The sequence below is a fragment of the Electrophorus electricus genome, chromosome 15 (assembly GCF_013358815.1).
Source record: "Electrophorus electricus isolate fEleEle1 chromosome 15, fEleEle1.pri, whole genome shotgun sequence".
Lineage (NCBI taxonomy): Eukaryota > Metazoa > Chordata > Actinopteri > Gymnotiformes > Gymnotidae > Electrophorus > Electrophorus electricus.
Window position 1 is genome coordinate 15,494,557 of NC_049549.1, and position 20,392 is coordinate 15,514,948.

At 42.3% G+C, this 20,392-nt stretch overlaps 1 protein-coding gene across 5 annotated transcripts; it reads right to left on the minus strand.

The window, feature by feature from the left end:
• Positions 1 to 341: 341 nt before the first annotated feature.
• On the minus strand, positions 342 to 17,497 carry usp2a (ubiquitin specific peptidase 2a). Of its 5 annotated transcripts, none has more exons than XM_026997703.2 (15): positions 17,296 to 17,497; positions 16,166 to 16,217; positions 15,416 to 15,511; positions 12,350 to 13,083; positions 4,843 to 4,893; positions 4,131 to 4,254; positions 3,881 to 3,992; positions 3,670 to 3,780; positions 3,391 to 3,455; positions 3,091 to 3,194; positions 2,909 to 2,989; positions 2,697 to 2,775; positions 2,405 to 2,509; positions 2,015 to 2,135; positions 342 to 1,428 (listed from the first exon to the last, which is right to left on the minus strand). In XM_026997703.2, the coding sequence occupies exons 4-15, from the start codon at positions 13,037 to 13,039 to the stop codon at positions 1,353 to 1,355; spliced, it is 1,719 nt and encodes a 572-aa protein (XP_026853504.2). In that variant the 5' UTR covers positions 13,040 to 13,083; positions 15,416 to 15,511; positions 16,166 to 16,217; positions 17,296 to 17,497; the 3' UTR covers positions 342 to 1,352. The 5 variants fall into 5 exon arrangements, with proteins under 5 accessions (XP_026853504.2, XP_026853502.2, XP_026853503.2 ...); XM_026997701.2 differs by having other exon boundaries at positions 2,402 to 2,509; XM_026997702.2 differs by lacking the exons at positions 15,416 to 15,511; positions 16,166 to 16,217; positions 17,296 to 17,497 and adding an exon at positions 14,785 to 15,403 and having other exon boundaries at positions 2,402 to 2,509.
• Between the last annotated feature and the right edge of the window lie 2,895 nt (positions 17,498 to 20,392).

The window sequence follows — 20,392 nt, forward strand, 5'->3', positions numbered from 1 at the left end:
GTATATATGGTTTCCAAGTTCATTTCTCAGCAACTTCCTTGGAACCTATGATTGTCTTGTAAGTCAATTAGATTGATGTTACTTTGTGGAAATGTAACCTCCATAAAGACAGATCAGTTTAAGTAATGGAAAAATTGTCAGCATGATTTAAATGATTGAATATGTGTGCAGGGACGTGTGGACACCTCTTGGCTTTCGCAAGGCTTAAGCTACAGTGATAATGATCAGTAAGAACATTATTGCTCAAACAATGTTCTTTTAACATGACTATTGAACCACAATGCAAAAGGCAGTGCATCATTTTGATTCAGAATTCTACATAAACACCAAGACACAAAGAATGGTAGTTTGTCTAAAATTTATTATTTTATATATACTTTGATTGCCACTGTTGACAAGTGACTCATCATATTTTCACCTGTAAGCATAAATAGTATCCATTCAATTTCTCCTGTTAAACTGAAAACAGTAACGGGTCATTTTCAGCACCACTGTATATTACATTCTCTATATTGCATCATATATAAAAATATACAGATATAGTGTTTTTTCAAAACATTTTTCTGATGTTCAATGGCATGAAATTGAGGATAAACCAATCCGCCTTCTCTGGGACTATTTTGGTAATTATAGTCATCTGAAGTGAACTGTCCTCTCATTCACAGCATTTAAAGTATCAGATATCAGTAGCAGCCACTCTGAATTATATATTAAAAAAAACACCCACAAACGCCTCCATGCCATAGCTACTCGGTCCTTCCACAGACCCCTCTGACCCTCCCACTTCTCGGGAGGTCCGAGGGCAGGACACAGAGGAGACTGGCCAGGAGAGATTGACAGGTGAAAGAACCACTAAACATTAGCATGGGAGAGGTAAGTAGTGCAGGGGTGGAACAGAGGCATGTCAACTAGTGTGTGAATCGCAGGTAAGGGGTTGTTCTCTCAATGCCCCAGCAGGGGGAGCCTTATACCAGTTCAACTCCCAAAGTGCAGCGATACATTTAAAAAAAAAAAACAAGAAAAAAAATGGTAAGGAAAAAAGTCTTTATACTGAGGCGATCTTAAAGAAGGCGGCTCTGTTGGGCCAGAGTTCTGCTGCGGTGCATAGCAAGGAGCTTCTGATATGGAGCCAAGAGGATTTTATTGCCTGACAGTGTCTCCCCAGGAGCTGCCCTTTGGGTACACACTCACACAGAGACGCACACGGTCACCACACCTTGTGCTCCCCGCTAGAAATGAACTGGACCTGGCGTCAGAGTTCCGGTGAGGACGTTACGTTGTAGTTCTCCCAGGTGTCCAGCAGGGTCGACAAGCTCCTCGTCTGTCAGGAGCCTCCTGCAAGCCACGCAGCCTCAGAGGCCAACTCGCTCGTAGAAGAGCACATACGCGTCACTGCTGCGCACCTGGCTGGAGGACATTGGCGTTACTCTGCAGGAAGACGGAGGTTCACGTCAGGTATTGTCCTCGCCTGAATTTTTGTGCTGCTGCATTCCCACCTGTGGTTCAGGTGCAGTAAGTCATTACTGCCATAAATAGAGATAAATGCCATTTGTGGTGATAAAGATAATGATGTTGTCATTATGGGATTTGCGCAAAAAGGCGAAAGTGAAGGGGGAGGACCCACACCGAGGGGAGCAGTGAAGGACGCGGCGTGTTGACGCTTCTAAAGACGAGACAGCGGTTTTCTTGGGGAGAGAGTGAGTAGGAGAGGGGTCAGAGAACAAGAGCGAGGGAGGGAGCAGCACGCAGAGGGGAAAAAAAAACAAAACGGCTGAAGGTAAGCTGCTGAAAAGTGGTGACACCCAGCTCAGGGGCCGCGGTGAAGAGCGCGTTCCTGGGGCAGATTCTACGCCATGTGCTTGCAGCGGGAGGCTGAATTTTGGGAGACAAGCCCTGATATGTGGGGTGTAGTCATTAAACAGTGGGTAAAAGTTGCGCTAGGGCACTCACAGGCACTTTCGTAGCCACGGGGCAGCATAGGCTGTGGGTTTAGACTGAAAAAGGAAACGAGTACCTGGAGTCATTATACGTGTACCATTCTCCAGAGGCAGGGTTGCAGCAGTACGCTGTGTAGTGCCCTCCCATTGTTGTGCCTGAGTGATTGGACACTGCATACAGATTATAGACTGCACTACCTAGAAATAAGGACAGAAACAGAGGATTCAAAAGACACCTTATGCTTCACAGCACTGAGAATAGAGGATTTTTTGGGGCATTTTTAATGCAGTTTTTTGCTCTTATTCTTTCCTGTGTTATGTTGCCTATTCATTGTCTGCACTTTCTGTGTTTTTTTGTGCGTGTACAGAACTATGAATACAAGCATGATTATCTTTTGGGGTGACAATAACACATTTTGATTTGACCTGTCTTATTTGTGAATATAACGTAGGATAGGACTAACTACTTCTGTCCGAGGCAAACTCCCTGAGGTCCAGGTCCTTCAATGGGAAGCTGACAAAAGTGGACAGCTTGCTGGATCTGACTCGAGCTTCTGAGAAGCGTTTCAGATCTGCACGAGTGAATCAAGGAAAGACACAGTTCTATCCATAGACGGCAGCCATTGGTAAAAACTCCAATCTCAAGCAACCTGACGAAGACCTTGAACTCCATTCACATATGTGTGCTGGTTAAACTTGATCAGTTCTCCTAATCCTAAAATATTAAAACATTCAAACCCAGGAGATAAGAAAGGATACGCAGCACTAAGATTTTGGGGAACCTTTGAATTGTGAACTTCTTTGTACATCTTCTTCTGGCTTTACACCTGTAACACGTCTAGGGGGAAGGAGACAGACACAACCTTTTGGCACACTGGTACTCTTCCCATGTAGCAAAGAACTGTTTAACACAAAACACGCAGCAGAAGCAGGGCTGAGCAAGCATGGCTCAACCAGTTTCTATTTCTCACCGGTTTCTCATCTCCATCCAGAACATCCTCTTTAGTGAAGAGACGCATGCAGTCCATTAGACTGACCTCCCCGTACCCCTTCTGAGCACAGCACACAGAGTCAAACACCACCGCTCAATGTACCACATGCATGCTGCAAAGAATGTGTGTGTGTGCGGGGGGGCTGTCTAAGATGAACTGACCTTGGCGATTGGTAAGGAAAGATCCCAGAAGGGATCGAACACAGTGGAACAGTAGCCACAGTCGGTACAAGTCAAGGAGCTCTTCAGCTGCCCTACAAACAAATCTAAACACGCATAAATGTACATCAGAAAAACCCAGCAGGTACGGCATTAGGTAACAAAACATTTATTTGAAATCAAACTAATTTGTAAAACCATTTTGTTTGCACCTGTTTTAAGGAGTACAAGCTATAGACAATGCACTCATTTACATATTCAAGAGCTCAGAAATATTTTCTTGCTTTGCTTGTACAGACATACCTACGATTTTGCTGTCCTCCCTTTCTAGGTACTTGCTCCACATCTTTTTCCCTTTCTCCTCATCTCTGTGGGGACAGAACGCAGTGTGTCAGCACAACATGCTCCTAAGGCAGCGCTCACAATCTGGCATGTTGTCCACTAGAAACACAGCCGAGTTATGAGCACAGGGCTGCTGGTCGGTGCCATCTGCCCTCCGGCCCCCCTGCAGGACCTGGTCGGCCCAGCTCTAGAGTCGCTGAGCCGGAGTCAGACCCACCAGTCAAACACTCAGACACTTACGCTAAATGGTCAAAGTCCTCTGTGGTTGCCCGAGGCCGAACAGTAACCCTGTTCACCTCGTTGTGTAGGCCATCCAGCAGGAAACGCAGAAACTCCTGGGCATCCTGTTGGCTGGGGTAATGGAGAGAGTGTTTCTTTCAGCACAGGTGGAGCAACAGCAGGGAGCCGAACAGCAGCACAGCTAGCGCGCAGACATGGTCACTAAACTTACTTATAGCCCACAAATCTTGGGGCATATCTCTGGATCTGTGTTTTGAACTCGGATGGGCTGATGGCTTCGCTGCCAGACGATGACCACATGGTTTGAATGAGCTTGGCAAATTCTAGAATGGCAGGGACAGAGAAAAGCTGTAAGTCGGCCCAAACAAGGCTCGCGTTTATTTAAAGAGAGTTAGAGCTCAACAAACACAAACAAACAAACAAATGTATAGCAGCCGGGTTTCTTGTGCGATTGCCCTTACCCTCCATGAGTGCAGTGTTTGTGCGATTGTTGTTCTTGAGGTCTCGGCGGTGGGAGTTGTGTAGACAGTAGTCTCGCAGGCTTTGCGTGTTGCTAAGACACTGGAGGATGGAATTCATAAAGCACTGCAGAGAAAGAAAGGAGCAGGAGGGAGGTCTTCACAAACCACCACATGCTGTCATTATGCATCATAACAGGCAGAAAGGGCAGGGTCTGTTCCCCTGCTCCACAGGCCGGCTCCCCAAGATCAGCACTGCCAGGAAGGACGCCCGCGCACAACTAGTTCAGCATGCACCGTGTAGCGGTTTATTTTTGGACCGCATGATTACTGTTGCCTGGCAAAAGCTAACTGAATGTTCCAAGTGAGAAGATAGGATGACAAATAATCTCATGGAATGGAGAGATCAAAAGGAATGTGAGAGCGATATCAAAGGTTCTGAGAAGCTGCTGGATTTCCCACAGCCAGAGGATGAAGGATATGACAGTATGAAATGATTCTGTGTCCGACTCACTGTGTTCAGCACACGGTTGATGACCAAAGCAAACTGGGTATGGCAGCACTTTGCTTTGCTCATGCATGACATCAAGCAGAATAGTTATGTATGACTAATTCAGTCTCTTTATGGGACCGATTTTAATAAACTACACCATAGTTCATCAAGGCTGCCACTGATGTGACTGTGTAAAAAATCTGCAGCTTGCAGCAGACTCACTGTGTTTCCCAGGTTCTTCAGTCCCACCAGGCCTTGGGCACTCTTGGAGTTCTGAAAAAGCATAAAAGACAAACCATTAGTTTGGACCAACAGCAAATCCATACCCTGAAAACTGAGAAACAACAGCAGTTGTGTGTGTGTGTGTGTGTGTGTGTGTGTGTATGTGTGTGCACATATGCGTTTATTAATCTTTCTGTGTGGAAACTAAAAATCACCCTTACGTGTTTCTAAATTGCATGGAGGATGGGTTAGACAGAAGCCAGACATTAAAGAAGCAGACAGACTAGACACTTGACACGGTGTTGTTTTTCCGGAGCGCTGAAGCACAGGAGATGAAACGCGATCTGCTATGAGCCACAGCTCAACCAAGCAGCAGGAAGGCCGTGCTGTGCTCAGCAGGCCTCACCTAGATGCCAGCCACGGCAGCCAAGCACGCGGGCACCCGTGGGCCTCACAGCTTCCAACATAGTGCTGCCGGATGCCTGGGAACAGCTGCCTTATATCAACTACTCATACACTTGCCATCTGTCGCCTTTTCCAACAACAACAACAGCAGCTTAATTAACAGACGATTATGGAAATGATGTAAAAACATTAGGAGTTTCAGTGCATGGATACACGTGGAAGCTTTTGTGGTTTCGGTATGTGACAGTCCATGGAGCAGCTGTATGAGGGCTAACATCATTCTGCCCTCATAATACTATCAGTAGAAATCTTCTTGTTGTGCCCTGCCATCTCAAGAGCAAGCACGCTAGCTAGGTTCGTCATACACGGCTGAGTAATATCGCCAATACCAAAAATAGCATCCTCTTAGATGGGCCATCCGCTCATTGGCTGAACCAGCGTAGCCGTGGCACAGCTGATCCTGTATCAGCAGTGGGTTGCTGGGAGCCCTCCAGACGGCCTCAGCTGAGCGACTGTATTTTTACAGCCATAACCTGAAATAACATATGATCCTCCACCATGTTCCACAGCAGATGCCACTGTATGGAACATAAAGGAATGCTTTGTACTGTATTGCGGCTTCTGTTACCATGTCTACTATTACCACGTCAATTTCTGACAGAGATCCATATCTACTATATTGTAAAGTACAGTGGAACATATGTGGGAACTGCCTTGAAGACTAGTGGCCTTTTATTTGTTCAACCCTTCTGGGGGTGAAGCACAAAATTACACAACAGGTGTTAAAGCAACCCTAAATACCCTAAAACTTTGAGACTGTGTACTTGCGCCTTATGTGCAGACGACTGGATATATTTGAGAAATACCGGTTTCAAACAATATTAGCAACAAGTAAAAAAAACAAAAAAAAAACAAGAAATGGAATGGAATGGAAAAAAAAAGGAATAACAAGAAATTGGTTAGAAATCATTACAACAACTACCAAAAGAATTTCATGATGTGGTTAAAACCATCTTTGATATGGATAAACTCATGTTTATCTTAAACGTACAGGCTGAAAATTTGCATAAGTACTGGACAAACTGATTTGAGTACATGACATTGAACAAGGTGGACTGCCAATGGATTAAGGTATATAAATATAAATGTCAACTATGAAATGTGCAATTTCCTATTATGTCCTTTTTTCCCTTTTCTTGTTTTTGTATGTTTCACTCAAACTGTAGTTTTGCTCCACCCTACCATCATCATAGTAGTCACAATCTCCTCAGAAATCTTCAGGACAGCAAATCTTGTCTGTCATGTCCAAGTTATGCATGCCTAAGATCATATGTTTTGCTGACTAAAAGGACCAACCCTAAATTAACCTGTCAGAAAAACACCATAACATAGTCGCAAACGGACACCTTGCTGTTTCACTGCTCTCTTACTCCGCTTGACTGCTGGTGAGGAGGGAAGCAGGTCATGGTATCAGTGCCATCCGTAATACAGAGGTGAGGGAGACTAATCGTGCTGTTGGAGGGCCACTGCTCCCTGGCTCCATGCTCTGACCCACAGATACAGATCAAAAGATTAAATGAACTCTTGCAACCTACAGGCCTCCATCCACTGAGCCATAGTGCAGCTTTGGTTCAGGTATGTCATCAGGTGGTTACTTAAATATCAAGATATACAGTTATGCACGTCAACAACTCTCAGGTTGCTGCTGCGAGTCATTTTCAAGCATAGAATTTCAAGTTGCTTGTTCTGCTGCCTCAACACAAAAACACAAAACCAGAACCAAAAAAAGTGAAAACCAAACGAACAGGAATGTTCACTGGTATCTCTGATTTGGTTGAGATTTCCTAGCTCATAGACTTGTCACCCTGGCAGTAGGAACATGCTGTTAATCCAGAGTAGACACAAAAGTGTTCCAGGATGTCAGAACAACACCGGATTATTATACTTGTGTTAAGTTATACCTCCATGTTTCATATTCATGATTTATTTTCCTATATATGCATTACTTTCTCCTAAACTGTGCTTTCCTGAACCAACAGCCAACACAGCACCACAGAGTCAGAAAACTGCTGAACAACATGATTACAAGGATACCTGAAAAATTCAACATTCCCTCATGGAGAGAGACCCTTTCTCCCCTGCAGTATGCTTGACTGCAAACGGGACTTCTCAGATTTAATGTAAAATATAGCTGAGGCTCACCTGCATTTGAAAGCATCACTTAGACCAGTGTACCCATTAGAAGCCCAGTAATGTAATTTCTAAGAGTTTCTTTATTCCATTGCCTAAAAAGAATTGCCACTTCCATGCTCAGCCTCTCATTTACTAGCAGTCTGGTTCCTGGCATGACTGGGTAAAAGATAGCTGTACACAACCACCCTGCTGCACAAACTCCACAGTGAGCTGGCAGAACATTTGTAGGTGCTGGAGAATGCCGTGTCCTCCATTTCCTGTTTTATCCAGTGGCTAATAAACAAGTTGGCGGGTTTGCTGCTCACACTCATTAGCTAACTGACACTCTGCCATCAGTGCCAGAGGCCAGGGGCCAGGGGCACTGGAGGCCAGCAAATAGTAAATAGGCTGGAGGGAAAGTCACAGGGACAACGCTGCTTTTAGAGGTTATTTGCAATACTTGTTTAAATAAACAAAGAAATAAACTAATATTTGTAAAACAATCTATAAAGATGTAATACCGAAAATTGAAATGAAATGAATAAAAAAAACTACATAAGAAGATTAGGCTGTATCCATGAGGCCTTAAAGTTCTAAAGCCCAAACAGAAAAGTACAAAACAGGAGTTAAAATACAACTTAGTCATCTCTCAGCGATGGGAGAGGCACTCCTGATACATTTAATAACAGATGATACTTCGTGATTTGACTAACACAAAATCTTCCAAGTAGCTTCCAAAGCAGGTTTTCATGTGATACCCATTAATTATCATTGCAGTCATATCACAACCAGCCTGAATCTGACAAAATTCCGCTACTTTGTCGGGCTCAAAAAAAACAACAACACAGCAAGTACACAAGTACTGGATCCATGGAGTATTACAACGATGACCATTCAGCAAGGAAACATGGCCAGCAGCTGGGAGCATGATACGAGGGGCGGGGTGGACAGAGACAGCTCTTGCGATTTCTGGGCATTACATAATGCTAGACAAGTGCACAAAATTACTTACATGCTATGAGTCATTTAACTTAAGCGGTAATATGAATCGTATACTCTGCTGTGTGGTTCGATTAACTCCCTTCATGTTGGAGCCCCACGTTTTTGACAGGGCATTTTAAACCGTGACCTCTGATGACCCCAACGTTCAATCTCAACTTTTCCCCTTTCCTGTTTTAGCCTACATAGTAGGCTGTAAACTGAAGATCGATTTCACATTGAAAAGACTGACATACCATGTAATCGGTCTCATCAACAAATAGAAAAGAGTGTGACTGTTTCTGGTTATTAAATAACCAGCTTGTTATTAATGATCTCCGACAACCAAGAGAGCGCTTACTGAAGATGGATTCACGCAACCTCCGTTATATGTTGTGAGATTCACCATGCGTCCATTCGCTAAATCAATGTTCTTTTGTACTCCCAGTCATTGTGAGCTGTACTTTAATGACATGAAAAATTCAATCTCGTTTTCCTACCCTGGCTTGGTTAATCAGAAGCCCCATGAAAGTGGAGACCAAAAGCGATCCTGACATGGCTGAGGTTTTTCGCCGCGTATCCTGCTTCAGAAATGAATACGAAGTCGCCGACTCCTCGGGGATGGTAACTGGGTACGACTGTCGTATGCTCGGCATAACGAATTATCTCCGTTAATTAACTTCTACCGACCGCAGAGCGATTTTATCTAAGATTGAACACTCTCTTTTCTTCCTTTCAAAATGTTTGGATTGTATTCAGAAATCCCATCGTCTCCTGGGTTTCACACAACCTGTGGCAGGACACTTCAGTAAACGGGTGTTTCAGGACAACACAGCCCTCGCTGCCATACCGGTCTACGATCACTCCAAAACAATTCGCCGAAAAATAAACGGTAAAGAAAACGCGAGGGGCAGCAAAAAAAGAAAAAGAAAAAAAGTCTGTCATATGTCAGCGCAGATGAGTAACTCAAGGTTGCACGATTCAAGCTGGGAGCCGGTTGCAGTGCGTTTTAGTAGGACACTCAGCGCGCAGGCGTCAGACACAGCACCCTCTTCAAACGCCCACGCCAACAAGACGGGACTCAAATAAAGAGCGACGGTCAAAGACATTACAGAAATGTTTGTGGAAGTCTGTACAAGTTGGCTAAAAAATGACAAAAACGTGAATATCGTGCGTATCCTAACATATAAACGATACCAATCTGTCGGCACTAGCCCTCCTCACTATCAGGACAATAACCAATAACGCAAATGACTGTAAACTGACATTCATCTAAATGGATCTATCAAAGTTACTGGGCTAAATTTGGCGAAAAAGCGGATTGTTAGACAATCTCCTGGGAACCACCTAAACGATATAATTATACTTGAGTATGCGTGTTAGTAGTAATAAAGGCGATGAAAGTGGGCCAGTGCGTCTGATTATCAGGTCTGGGGGTGTAAAGGAGACCTCAGCTCTTGAGAATGGTTCTAACTTTGCCGTGAAATAGTCAGGAAAGGGCAAAATAAAGTCGCACAGTCCTTCATCTCACTCACAGAGGTGGCACGCTTTGACCCTTTCATAGTTAATCTACACATCTGAAATTGGGATGATAGGGACAGAGGCTGAAAGACCAACACTGCTAGTCAGCTCTGGCTAGTCTCTTCAGTCTCCAAGCACACAAAAACAGCAACAACAAACACCAACACATTAGAACTAATAAGATAAAACACATTTCCTATAGCATGAATAGACTAAAGCAAATGAAGAGCAGGCACAGTTGTACTGGAAAATCATTTGTTTTGCTGGCATAATGCAAAGGCAGGATGCAGTTTAGGATCAAGAAGACAGGTCTCTTTCTTCAATGGAGAAAAATAGGCTGTAGAATTATCATATTGGCCGGTAACGGACAGTGCATCACAGCATGACAGAAAGGTTAAATCCAGGCAGTTTAGTATTCTCTAGACCACTTTAATTTAGTTCAGTGAGGCATCACTGCCTGACACAGAACCACGCTAACAAAACACTGCTCCATTCATGTTCAAATGATTTAAGTTATGTGACAAGACCTAGTAATGTGCATGTCATATACTGTAACCACAAACCTCAGCTAAATAACAGTAGTGGGTATATGTGAGGTAAGTCTGTTGGTGGCCCTGTCTCGATGACGAGGAGCATCCTGTTACTAATAGTCTTATGACTGTCTAAGTACAAAACAAACAGCTCAAGGTGTATTTGTGCATGTGTGTTTTGTATGTTTGTTTTTACACAGTCCTCAGCCACTACTGCCACTATTCACTGAAAAAGTAACATCTCCCAAAACCAACAGCATTCACACAACAACATAACTGCTGCTACCAAACATTTGCCAACCACTGCCACTGGATAACTAGACACTACCTATGTACCATCTATGTACTTACAAACTATAGTATTCTTATAAAGCCATATAGTCTTTTAGAACTAAATGCAGTTGGTTCTCTGAGAGTGCTTTTTACACTTATGACTTGACATTCTGTTTCTCTGCAGAAAGAAAACTCACTCTTCTCGTCCACTGCCCCCAACATACCATAAAAGAGAACAACATGTTCACAACTGTCGTCACCTCTGAGTACCACTGATATCACTAATAGCCAGGTGCCAAGAACAGACATTTGACATCTTGACTGAGATGTCAAGAAAGCTACACAAAGTTTTTTTTCCCGTCAGAGAACTCAAGGACCTTGAAGCAGACATTAAAAGCTGTAGGATGACTGGTGAGATTGTGATATCGGTGTAAAATTAAAGAAGTACCACTTTCTTTTCATCTGCATGCCAAGCTCAGAACGATGGCAGTTTGGCAGAGCAAATGCATTAATACTCTTTGCACACACACACACACACACACACACACACACACACACACACACACACAATTGCTCCAATACTAGCTCAGACACTCAAACTACTGGAATTCCGCAAAGGATGCTGTTACTGGGAACGTGGCATTTGGTTCTTGTATCTGCAGTTCTCTTGAATTTGAATGATGCAACCCTTCTTTCAGATGTCAAGGGGCAGGGTCGCCACTTCATAGCTGTACAATCACATAATGCATTTCATATGAAATCATTGAAAATGAGGCATCCAGTCTTTGATGTTGCACCAAATGCTCTCCCCAGTGCAAACTATTCATCTTAGGTCCTCTCTGGTTCTATACAGTAATCACTCCCTGTTCTATCACTTGTCTTCATCTCTGTGTACCGACCTGGTTCAGTGCCATATAAATAGCCTGAATACAATCAGTCCAGGATATTCAGAGTATTAGCAGGAGAATTAAAGTAAGTTGATTAGTGCAGTCAGGCATGCACTGTTTAAATGATTGGTTTATGAAATTCCCAGATGTGCAGACTAAATCTGTTCAATCCAGACAATTCATTTTAAAGTCAGACAGACATTGCTCCAAATTTAGACACTGATCCAACAGTTTCCTGTGTTGACAAGCCAGGCATTTAATAGCAAGAATTACAATTAATTACCAATGTACAATAGCAAAGGTATTGGTAGTTCTGTTAGTAATGCTGATTTAAAGTAAAATTCTATTGGGTTGGCAAGAATTTGGCAACTACTCCATGAGGACTGCGAGATGAAGACATGAAGACATCTATCGAGATGCTGGTGCAACATTGCAACATTCTTTCCACATGGATCAATCAAATTACAAAGACACTCAGCATTATCCCATCATTCCTAATTGAAGATATAATCAAACTGACCGATGTGATTTCAGGAACCAATGAATCATGTATAAAATAATTCCTGTCCCTTGACAATACCACGGACTTGACCGATTTTAATTAGTATATCTACACAACAGTGCCCTCCATGAAGCACAAGAACACATAACCTCTGTAATTACCCATGTGAAGCAGCTAACGCTGCATCAAGCAAGCACCCACCACAGTGACTGTACTCTGAGAATTCCTGGGAGTCTTACCGGCAAGTCCCTGAGCGGCGAGCTGCAGCGGCCGCTGGAGGCTGGGAAGCGACTTCCGCTGCTGCTGCCCCTCAGGCTGTTGCTGCTCAGGGCCTCCTGCGTGGAGCTGCGTGACAGCCCGTAAGCTGAGCGCGTGCCGGTGGTGCTGTAGCAGGACTCGGCCATCTCGCTGGCCCGACTCCTGTAGGAGGGCTTCAGGCCACTGCTGCCACCGCTGCTGGAGGTCTCGGTCAGGCCGAGTGAGGCCAGGTCACGCGTCAGGTCGCTCTGGCTCACCGATTTGCGGCGGCTGAGTGAGATGTTGGCGGAGGAGGTGGGTGATGTGGACAGGTAGCTCGTGGGCGTCGGCGTGTAGCTGTAGCTGGAGTAGCCTGAGCCCCCATTGAGGCCTGAGCTGTAGCCCTTGACAGGCGTGCGGCTCAGGCTCTCACTGCGCCGGCTACCCAGCAGGTCAGTGCGTGGGACGGGACGACCCCGTTCTGGCTCTGATGAGGCACTGTAGTTCCGGGTGCGGCTGGCGCTTGAGCTCAGGTAGCTGGAGGAGGAGTAGCCCGACGTGGCTGCCTTGTAGGGGAGCTTGTCCCGGTCGTAGGAGCTGAGCGTGGGTGTGAAGGAGGAGCCGTATGAGCTATAGTGGCTGGTATAGGAAGAGCCAGCGTAGCGCTTAGCCGTGGAGGAGACGCGAGACATGCTGGAAGTTCAGCCGGAGGCAAGACGGTGGCAGGCCGCATGGACTGCAAACGAAAAGAGCAGCAAGTTGTCTGAGGTTATCAAGTGTGAACACAGCAGCACAACAAAAAGTCCTGGTCACCAATTTTTCTGTTTCTCAAAGTAGACAAAACTGAATTTCTCATGCATATCTTTCCAATGGGAAACTATGCAATCACCATTTGTGAATATTGGATGAGTACTGTGCTCTTAAATCCTTAAAGCATTGTTGACCAGTAGCCCAGGACTCTCTTTCAAACACAACTCTCATTACACATATAGGTATGCAAGTGTGGCAACTCTGGCTGCACCAAGCTGCTGCAGTAACTGCCTCCTACATGCTTTTGTGGAGGTCTCATCTGCTGGTATGCCCTGGGCTGTGTGCTGCTGACCCTGCTGTTTATGTGTAATGTGAGAGTCTCCTGAGTAGAGCTGCATGTTAAGGTGGCACAGTTCATTCTCATGGAGAGACAGGCTCTTGTTCACAAGGCAGAGCAGCAACTGAATAAATAAAGGTATCTGGTGTTGTCCATCCGTGTTGGGTTCTGTGGGAAGGCTCCCATTTCTCTCTCTCTCTCTCTCTCTCTCTCTCTCTCTCTCTCTCTCTCTCTCTCTCTCTCTCTCTCTCTCTCTCTCTCTCTCTCTCTCTCTCTCTCGCTCTCTCTCTCTCTCTCTCTCTGTGTGAGTGCAGTGCACAGAGGCATCAATAATTCAGCATATGGATCTGGGGTAGGCAGCATGCTGGAGGCAGTCCAAAGCACATGGCACACCATGACTGCTCACATACACACTTAATACACACATGAACCCTTAAGGCTGTTGTCTAACTTGTTCCTTTGGTGTCCTTTGCAAAGTAAACAAAAATGTATCAACATCATTGAGCATTTTGCAGTTGGTTGAGTATTTGTTGGTAAGCAAAACTAGCCTAAACAGGTCCACACACAAATTGCTTTTCCTTTTTGTTATACTTTCTGCCAAGAAAAAAAAATGGTCTGGCTACTTCTAATGGTTTTAGGCTATGTCCAATCATTTCTGTACACTGTGCAGAAAATATACAGAATCAAATAATTTATGCTCAAACAGTACTAAATCAGCTGACCACACAACAGTTGATAAATATACCTTTGAAGAAGTCAATGCCAAACAAATTGTGGAACTTGAGAAATGTTGGGTTTTAGATATGTACTTCTGCCCTTACACCTGAAAGTGTTGAAAGAGCATTAAGAGGGGTGATAAGCGCTATGGCGCTATGGAGTTGTGTGTGGACCAGGGCTGAGTGAGGAGAGTGCCTCTGATCTTGGCTGACGTTGGAAGTGCACGCCAGGCATGTGAGAAACAGACATGGCCTAACAAGGACTTGCAGGCAGTGACATTTTGCAAAATAAGAACATGTTGCACTTGGATATTGCAAATAATGATACTGAAAAATGTCATACTGGTAACCGAAACTGTCAGCCCCTATTTTGAGGTCTCATAGATGGGTGTGTCTTTGTTAAAAAAACAAAACAAAAAAGATCCACAAAAACATTGGTTGCAGATTCAACAGTATAGTCTACTTTTATATAATCATACTTAAAAGTATTTATGCTTTAAATATGATACTAATACCAAACACATTCACAACACAGGGACGTCACTGTCCCACATGGTGCTTTTCGCAACGTAAACAATGCTCGTGGTCAGCATGTTGAATGCTTAAGGCAGAGTTTGGGGACAGCTATATTTACCTTGAAATGTGAGCAGATAAGAGCTCTACCATGATGGCCATAGTGAAGCCTGAGCCCTTTCTTCTGACCAGTGGGTCGATTGACTCGCCTCTCAGCTAAACTCAGCCCGCCCAAGTAAACTGACAGCACTCCATCTAATATCACACAACTTAGAATGCAGTTTGTAGCATCTTCTAGCACTAATGGTAAAGCCTTCACTGTAGCTGGTAAAATTAGATGAGTTTCACTATGTATTTAAAATGGTCCAACATGACAAACACAGTAATTCATGTGTGCCTACATATGGCTCATTAAACTAAACTAGAAATACATTTTATAGTTGACCTCTTATTATGGAGGCTATTATTATGGAGAATGTAGTTCAAACAGCCAGAAAAATGTAAGCATTCCAGGCTAAAAACACAATCAGACACAACTTCGACAGGTAGGTTGGTTTTGTTTCAACACTACTACATCCATTTGAGTGGCTTTTTGTTGTTGCTGTTGTTGTTTCTTTTAATTTAAGATGACAAGTGTTCAGAAAGGTGCTGCAATGCTCCACATTCCTTGTGCATGCGATCAGTGGTTCCCTCTCAGTGCCATGTACATGGTGTGCACTCTGGGAGAAGACAGGTGTTAGGTTGTTGGGTACCTGCTCCAAGCAAATCTGTTCTCTCAGATCCAGCTGTTGGAAAAAAAAAATTGTGGCAGCTTCTCACATCTCACATTTGCATCTCATTGCTCAACCCTGAGGAAATAGACAAAGACAGGTGGGTTATAATGGACAGCTATGATGCCATGATCACATTTACCCCAGATGAACAGGAATGTCAAAATATTAATGGATGTAAATATTTGATCAGTAACATCTGAAAATCCAGGCCTTTTCAAGACTATATAACATTTGTAATTTGGAACACTAAGAGGTACAAGTCTTTTGTACCCTTAATAAAGTTACTATAAAGGATATAATAAAAGGAGACTTTCAATTCTAAATAAAGGACAAGGCTTAAAAACCCTTATCTTAGGTTAAAAACCCTAATAACAAAACAAACACAGCCTATTCCAAATGTCTATAATTTGTTCTCTGTGAACTTAAAACATGACCAAAGAGTTAGGATCAGTCCTAGGATATTTCACACATATTGCTCAAAAATTAGGCAATGCATTCACAACACAGCCAAGGACTCCATTACAAAGCAGCAGTAAAATCCAGGGTTACCTCCATAGCCCAAATTAACACACAAGTGATTATCTTAAAAGATCTCTTCAGTTACCTTAAAAAGGGAACTTAAAAAGCATAGCCCAGGCAAAAAAAAAAAAAAAAATAATAAAAAATAAACACATACATAAAAAATGAAAGGGTAAAGCATAAAGTTAGGAAAGTGGAGGTGAAGCTCACCAGTGATATTTTCAGCAGCTAGACAGTGTGCTTGCTTAGGAAGTTGTGGCCCCTGAGTGAGAAGACCAGGGAGGAATTGTATAAGCAGAGAGATCCAGAATGCCAGAGATCATGTTACTGGGACGGTAAATATAGCTATTGCCTATGACCTCGGTTGGTCATTCAACACTTAGTGGCGTTCCAATTTGCTCTTAAAGGACTAGCATTAATGCTTTTATGGGCAGGTGGGCAGTGTACTAGTGTGTTTTCAGCCAACTCATTTGAATGACTGTAAAATGGCAACTATTCTTTGATGGTTTATCTTGGTATCACCTACGTGTTCAGCCCTGATAGTCTACCTCCATACCCATGATGTACAAGTCATATATGACCTAATCGCTTGCATGATGAAGGTGGGAGAGGGAGTCTGCATAATGGTGTGATCTCATGTATAATTAATGCATAATCAATGTCCTGTTGGCTTGTGTTAGCTATTTGCGTGGGTTTTGTGAGACTGCACATATTATCTTGGAAAAAATATTGCGTATTGGAATTAAAGTTAAATATTTGGTTTGTAAATGTATTCCAGATATTACACGCTAGTTTTTTTTTTTTTACTACCCAAGATATTGGGAGCTGAAGATCAAGGTGTGATGCCGTGCAGGCACGCTAGATGCCCGGCAATCACACAAAGTTGTAAAAGCTTAATAGCTTTGCAAGAGTCTTAAGCAGAGAACGTCATATGCAATGTCATCTGTAAATTCATTAATGCCACTGACCTGCCCCGCAGATAAAATCCATTAGGTTAAATTTTGTGGTGCTTTAAGTTCGACTCATAAACTCTTAAAAAACTATCGTCTAGTTTGCGTCCATTGAATAGTGTGGACACACATTGATAGGTAGCTATCCATCTAGCTAGCTAGCTAACTAGCTAGCTGCTTACAGTTGTCGAAAGGTGAAGTTAGCCATCTAATATCTTTACTTTAATAACAGCCAGCCAATGGCCATAAAATAGAAAGCATTAAACAAATTATGGCGTCAAAATGGCAATTGTGGGTAAGGAGAAAAGGGAGAATTTGATAGCGAATAATTTTCAGAATCACGGGAAGCGCGAAGAATGTGCAGTAGGGAAATAGCGTAGCATTACTCACCACAGAGTGTAATGCATCATTCTCTTGTGGTCCCTCAGAGAAAGCTTCCCGAATTACTACTAAGCCATTTTGGGCTCCTTTAATCACCATGCAACTCAAGCAATATTACTAGGGATTACACACAACCCAATATGTACTAATGCGATATGCAGCTATTTTCTGCGCCGTTACCTTTCTACAATTCCGAGCTATTCGGATAACGGTCCTCTCACTTTAACTGTGACGTCACACACCCGTCCTATCAGTTCATTGGTTCGTTTCTTTCACATAACGTCACTTGGTGTCTCCGCCCACGCTGTCACCTTGGTGACGGAAATAAACACTTCATTGTCGCGTGTGGTGGCGCTTAACTATTGGAGGTTTTTCTTTATGTATGTATGTATGTATGTACGCACATTTTTTGCACAGCTGGTGAAGGACCTGTGTTTGAAGTGTCGTTTCTCTGGAAACCTTCTGCGCTATGCTGTATATGTAGATGGCAGTGGTAACTCAGTGGTTAAAGTACTTGACTTGTAATTGGAAGGTTGCTAATTCAAGCCCCACTGCTGCCAAGTTGCCACTGTTGGGCCCCTAAACAAGAACCTTAACCCTCAAATGCTCAGGTTGTACTCAGTCATAATTGTAAGTTGCACTGGATAAAAGTGTCACATAACTGGATAACCCACACACAATGACATACCTTCTTATGAGAAAACAAATACCCTTGTTGCAAACACACCTCAGATATTTGTTTATTTTCCTTTCACCTTCAAGACAATTCATTCAGCTACCAGAGAAACAATAACTTGTGAGTTGCCGAAAATAGACTGATTTCCAATTATTTGTGCAAAAACACTGCCCTATCCCTTAACACATGCAGTTGGATGAGTCATTTGGTAAAAGCAAATACAAAATGGTCACATTTGTTACAGTTTGGGCTTAGCTGAAATTGAGAGTGTTTTTTTTCTGGTTTTTTAATTTTTGTTGGTTTTTTTTTTGTTTGTTTGTTTCATGCTAACAGTGAGTAAATGCATTCAGCAAGTGTGAGTCTGTCCCTTTTGGCGCAAGGTAATAGGTAACACCCTTCGCAAGGTTCTAGATGATACCCATCACAATATAAATTAGTCTCACAATTCAGTAGAAAATGAAGACTTCTTTTGTAGGTTTAAAAAAGGGGATGGGGGGGCAGGGAATAGAAGGGTGGCAATATAAGGTACCCAATGCAAAGTTTCCGGACATGCAGCTCTAAAATTCTAAAGAAAACTACGCCAGGAAAACAAACACATAAATAAATTCAGTATTAACAAAATTAATTTTAAAACATAAGATCCAGCCATCAACACAAAGTTACAAAAACAAATCAATGACTGTACTTTTTACAAGTGTCCAGGTAATAAAAATAAACAACACCTGAGTACAAATGTAATCAATTACTGTAATTAACAAAATAACTAAACAAAATAAGTAAAACATCAATATAAATTAAATTAAATAACAAAAACATTTTCAATGTTTAACTCCGTTTACAATATTAAAAATAACACATAACCCTCTACAAACAAACATTTTCCTTCATTCATTTCTGGGTGTGGAAATAACTTAGTAATTTCATCAACTACTGCCAACTATACAGTTAAGTAAGCTGAATTTTTTTCAGTGGCACTACCTTTTGTGGGTGCTGAGTATAAAAGTTAACATCCACAAAGTTAAAAGCAGTCGGAACTGCTTTCTGACTGCTTTAATACTTAAGGTATTAAGGAAAAGCTGACAACCCTGTACACATACTTATCTTTAATCATCAACCAGCACCCTTTTAGATCTCTACAGTCATTTTAGTATGACCATGATCATCAGCCCCCCCAATACTTACAAGATACAATTTCAAGATCAAAAGGTCCTCACTAACCTAAGCACTTTTCCCCCATCAAAAGCAAGCTTTATAATATTAATCATTGCTCTCATTCATATTATATATATATATATATATATATATATATATATATATCACACACACATACATACATACATATACATTATTTATATGTGTATATATATGTGTGTGTGCCCCTTGATTAAATATACTACAGAAAATTAGCTTTTTTCCTTTATATATGGGACATTATTTACATTACACTCATAATTTCTATTCTCAGGGATAATAAATGTTTATATGTATTCACCCTAGTATCTCTTGTCTTTTTGCAATAATCTATGAGAAAAAAAACTAACAATATATCACTAATTACTTTGTTATTATTAAACATGATTTGGACACTGCCCTCTTATTAAAAATAAAAAAACACATCAAAACAATAGGAAAGTAAAAACTGGACACTGATACAGTTACACACTTCATTTTATAGCTACATAATTCACTTCACTGTACTACTGTGCCCCAGTATTTAAAATGCATCTCTTGTAGCGGAGAAATTCCTTATGCTGTTTTGCCTCCTTAATGCATTTTGCTAGCTCTTCCTGAGTTTTCAACTGGTAAAACTACCATCCCACATACACAAATCCCACAAGCGCATCTAGCCCAGCATAGAGCATTGTTCTAGTTGGCATAGTTATTGTCACAAAATATACATCATAAAAGCTATTAAATCAGGATGTAATGTATGTATGACCTATGTTTTCATCTTTTGGCTTGATGGTAAATATGTCAGAGTGAATGCTAAGAAACCAGGAGTACAAATTTTGTCTTTTTAGTCCTTAGTGATTTCTGCTTTGGTCCAGACCATGGGAGACCGTGCTACAAATATAAATGTGACCTTGCAAGTATTTTTTTTTTCACAATACATCATAATGTACTGAAGAATACTGTATGCCTACCAAAAACCACATGTAGATGGTCAAATATAGGAGCAGGGAAAGTCTTCATTGAAACTAGCAAACAGTGGTCCCACATAGTAAAACCAGGGGGAGTCATCTGGTCTGAGGCAGACAACTTACTTCAGTACTTAACTTAAATGACTAGATCTAAACCTTAATCTGTTAAATCCTATACTGTGTTTACTGAAATTATCCCAACATGAGATACTACTGATAAAGTTGTATAAGATACTATTGGTAAAAGCCGTCTAATACCCAAACACTGCTAGGTTTTGATTGTGAAAAA